Source organism: Pygoscelis adeliae, unplaced genomic scaffold (assembly GCF_000699105.1).
Source record: "Pygoscelis adeliae isolate BGI_AS28 unplaced genomic scaffold, ASM69910v1 Scaffold298, whole genome shotgun sequence".
Classification (NCBI taxonomy): Eukaryota; Metazoa; Chordata; class Aves; order Sphenisciformes; family Spheniscidae; genus Pygoscelis; species Pygoscelis adeliae.
In genome coordinates, this window is record NW_008825303.1 from 1,901,436 (window position 1) to 1,905,410 (window position 3,975).

Below are 3,975 nucleotides of genomic sequence, written 5' to 3' on the forward strand. Positions count from 1 at the left end.
CAGCCCCTCCCCCCCGGGTGTGGGTCCCGGTGGAGCCGTGCTCTGCCTTTCCCTGCCCGCAGCCCTGCCCGCCCGGCCAAGGCCTCGGCGCGAAATTTGGTCTTCGTGCTCGGCGCTGTGCGGGCCGGCCCAGCACGCCGCCGCCCGCACTTGCTGCAGCCTGACTATTCAGTAGAGATGCCCCCTCCTCCTCCTCCTCCTCCTCCTCCCCTGCCTCTGGCTGCCGAGGGGAAGGTCTTAAAACGCATTCATTCCGTACGTGCATGCAGTTAACCCCTTACTGCCCCTCCAGCTGCCCCCGCCCGCCGCCCCGCGTGTTCCATTGCCGCCTAGCGCGGCCGGCTCCGCCACCCTCCTGTTGTAAAACAGATTGATTTCCACGGTGGGGACGGCTCCAGCACGGGGCTAGTGTCGTCCGGACGCCCTGCCCGCCCCGAGCAGCCTGCGTGGCCGTCTCCTCCGCTCCCCGGGCTCCGGCTTGCTGCTTTTTTTTTTTTCCCCCTCCCAGGAGTAGCAGCGAAATGTCCCGTCCTGCCTATTTGGAAATGGGAACAAATTGCTCCCCCGCCTTACCTCGCCCATCGCATCCCATATATAGTCATATCTACGGTCAAATGGCAGGCAGCAGCGAATGGGAGCGCTGAGCCTCCGAAAAAAGCCGGGGGGGAGTGAGAGAGGGAAAGGGGTAGGGACGAGCGGAGGAGGGAGTTAAAAAAAAAAGCCCTTTCCAAAAAAGTATTGGATGTCTTGAGGAATGCAGTCAGCCCCCTGGGAAAGTACATATCTGTGAGGCGCTCCCTGCCCGCCGCTTGCACTCCGCCGGCGCCCCGTCCCGCACGGATCAGCCCCGCCGCCCGGCAGCTCCGCGCCGCTCCGCGCCGCTCCCTCGGGGGCCGCGGCAGCTTTTCAAGTTTTGCTTTCGGGTGCAGTTCGCGCGGGGACGCGCCCTAGCCCACCGCCGCCATGGATGCCATCAAGAAGAAGATGCAGATGCTGAAGCTGGACAAGGAGAACGCCTTGGACAGAGCCGAGCAAGCCGAAGCGGACAAGAAGGCAGCGGAGGAGAGAAGCAAGCAGGTCTGCACCGAGGGCCCGGGCGCGGCCAGCACCGGGGCTCAAGTCTTTCCAGACGACTCCTTTCTCTTTCTCTCTTTACTTTTTTTTTTCCCCAACGTACCTTACTGTATTCCCCCACCAGGTTCCTGGGGGCCCGGCAGGAGGTCGTTCCCCCTGCCACTAGCACCGCAGCTGGGGAGCGGGGCCCTGGGACAGCCACATGGCCTCTGTGCCTTTGTCATAGGGGTATGGCTACGAGAGGGTGCCTTGAGCACCTGGTTAGCAATGGACAGACGTGCTGCGATTTGGCAAAGGACACTTAAAGCTGTGTTCACCCCCTCCAGCACCACCCAGCAGACCTGTCCAATTCCAGATGCTTCCCCCGCTGCTAGATGTGTGTCCCATTTTCCTGGCCTTCTCCAACCTCCCTCCTTTCCACCTGGGGCTTTATTCATTTGGGAGAGGGGGGCACATTGGTAGCACATTTCTGGGAGATCCTGAAGGAGGAGGGAGGAAGGGAGAGTGATTTAAAAATTAATTTCCCACTTTTCTAAGCCCAGGGAGAAACATATTTGTGCGTTGTATTTCCTCTTGTGCACCTAGTTAGAGGATGACATTGTGCAATTGGAAAAGCAATTGCATGTGACGGAGGATGCAAGGGACCAAGTGCTGGAAGAGCTACACAAGTCTGAGGATAGCCTCCTCTCCGCAGAGGAGAATGCTGCCAAGGTATCGTGCCCTTGCCGCAAGCAAAGAGAATCTAACTGTCTCTCCTTCTCTCTCTCTCTGTCCGTCTGTCCTTTTCTGTCTCTTCTGCACTCGCACTTCTCCCTTTGCACGATCACGTTGCCTGCTGCACCTTTTCCTGCCCACCCTCCCCTCTCCACCACTTTCCAACCCGTATCACAGCTGGAGGACGAGCTGGTGGCTCTACAAAAGAAGCTGAAGGGCACTGAGGATGAGCTGGACAAATACTCCGAGTCCCTTAAAGATGCACAGGAAAAGTTGGAACTGGCTGACAAAAAGGCCACAGATGTAAGTTACCCCCATCCCTTTCACCACCACCCCAGTACAGAAACCACGCACTCCCTGTGCACAGGACAGCCAGGACTCCTACCAAGCAGCGCTCCAAAGCTTTGCTGAGGGCAGGACCCAGGCACCTCCTGGGCAGGGAGGTGGGAAACAGCACTGCCTCCTTGCATGAGGTTTGCACACTATCGGGCATTTGATTGGGTTTCTGCTCACTCGACACATGCTTTTCGTGTGTATTTGCCGCTCTAGACGTGGAAGTAAAGAAAGGGTGGATTGTCTGTTCAGGTGATGGGGCAAACGGCTCAGGCTGGAACAACACTATCTCGACAGTGAAGCAGAATCAGAGAGTTAATAGCAAGTAGATCCAGGAGAGCGAGATCCAGAAAAGCAAGGGCTGCTAGTTCTGTCTTCAAGAGAGCTGTTCCTAGGCACGCATGTGTTAGAACTGCTGCCGGATACTGGTTTGGCTCACTCACTGGTCCCTCAGACAAAAGATCCTCTCCTAGGTTTTGTTTTCCTGGAAATCACTGGAACTGTTTCACTTGTCAAAGAAAAGTTCAGTCTCGTGTGAGAGAAAGCTGTCCGGAAGATGATACTTGCTAGGTTTGCAGTTCCGAGGACAGGGATCCTGGGAGCAAGCTGGGAGATATATATAGCTCAGCACTTTATATGGTAATAATGCAAGAGCTTGTGCCTCTCCCAGGCCCTCATCCCACCCACCTGTCTGCCCCTGACATGCATTTAATGTATTGCGTGCATGGAACCGTGTGAGTTTACTGTCTCTGCAGTTAAGGTCCAGATCTCTATGGCTGCTGCTGTACAGTTCTCTCTGAGTAAATCTCAGGTCTGAGTTACAGGATTAGGTGAAACCACGGTATTTCCAAAGCGATGACTGTCCTTTTCCTTTAACTCAGCTTTAAAAATTAACCTCAAAGCCATAATAAAATGAGGAGTTGTCACAGATGAAGCAAGCCAAGTATTTCAGGGGGAGGAAGGATACTTTTAGAAGGAGAAGTGTTACAAAAACCAACTTTGCATGAAAGACAACATGCTTTTATCTTATTTTAATTCTAAAATGAACAAAGGATAAAAAAGGTTTAACTTCAGTATGGCAATTAAGTTGTATAGCTTTGAAAGAGAACTGAAGAAGTTAACAAACATAAGCGTGCATAGGAACGGGAGAGTGGGGTTCTGCGTATAATGTGGATCAGATGTCTGTCGTCTTCTGTGCATGGCTGCATAGATGAGAGGCAGCTTCCTAGCAGGACGTTTATTTAACTTGTTCAAAGGAACCGCATATAGATCCAGGGGAGATATTCCTTATAAGGAAAAGTATGCAGACTGGAAATAGCTCGCCTAGGATGAAGGCAGGAGAAATGCTACTAGATTCCCTTTTTGAAATGAAAGATCTTCCTAACCAATCCCAATGCCATTTTCCTTTGCTGGAAAACAGCATTTCGAAGCTAGTCGAGGGCAATTTTATTTGCAGTCATCCCTCAGGCAGAGGGCAGGCAAGCGTCTGGCTTGTTTTCATCAAGGTAAATGCTGTATTTAATGGTATGCGTGGAATATGTGACATTTTAAGGATGTCTTTCTTTTTTGGCAATGTGGAGTATCTTTGGGGCATTGCAGTTGACCCAGTATTTGCCCTACTAGTTTGGATAGTTCCAAGCCTTAGGAGAAAGACAAGGGCAGGGGAGGGAGTGCCGGCTCCCTGGGGTGGACTCACCTTTACACAGGGGGATGAGGAAACCTTACCTTGCTGGTATTACTCACCTCGCAAAAGCCGGGCGCATCCCCTGAGCCCCGGCGCCACCTCACCTGGGAGGGGGCAGCCGCACCTCCCTCTTCCCTCCCCGTGTCTCAGGCGCTAGGCCAGGGGCAGCA

The 3,975-nt window shown here is 53.5% G+C and overlaps 1 protein-coding gene across 2 annotated transcripts in view; it reads left to right on the top strand.

The window, feature by feature from the left end:
* Window positions 1-760: 760 nt before the first annotated feature.
* TPM1 (tropomyosin 1 (alpha)) overlaps window positions 761-3,975 on the top strand; it is a 14,524-nt gene continuing 11,309 nt past the window's right edge. For both annotated transcript variants that reach the window (XR_663865.1, XM_009330051.1), the window contains exons 1-2: window positions 761-1,077; window positions 1,966-2,091. Coding sequence is in view for 1 of the 2 variants with exons in the window: in XM_009330051.1 (XP_009328326.1) it covers window positions 964-1,077; window positions 1,966-2,091 (240 nt within the window). In the remaining variant the exon portion in view is untranslated. The remainder of the gene's footprint in view (window positions 1,078-1,965; window positions 2,092-3,975) is intronic.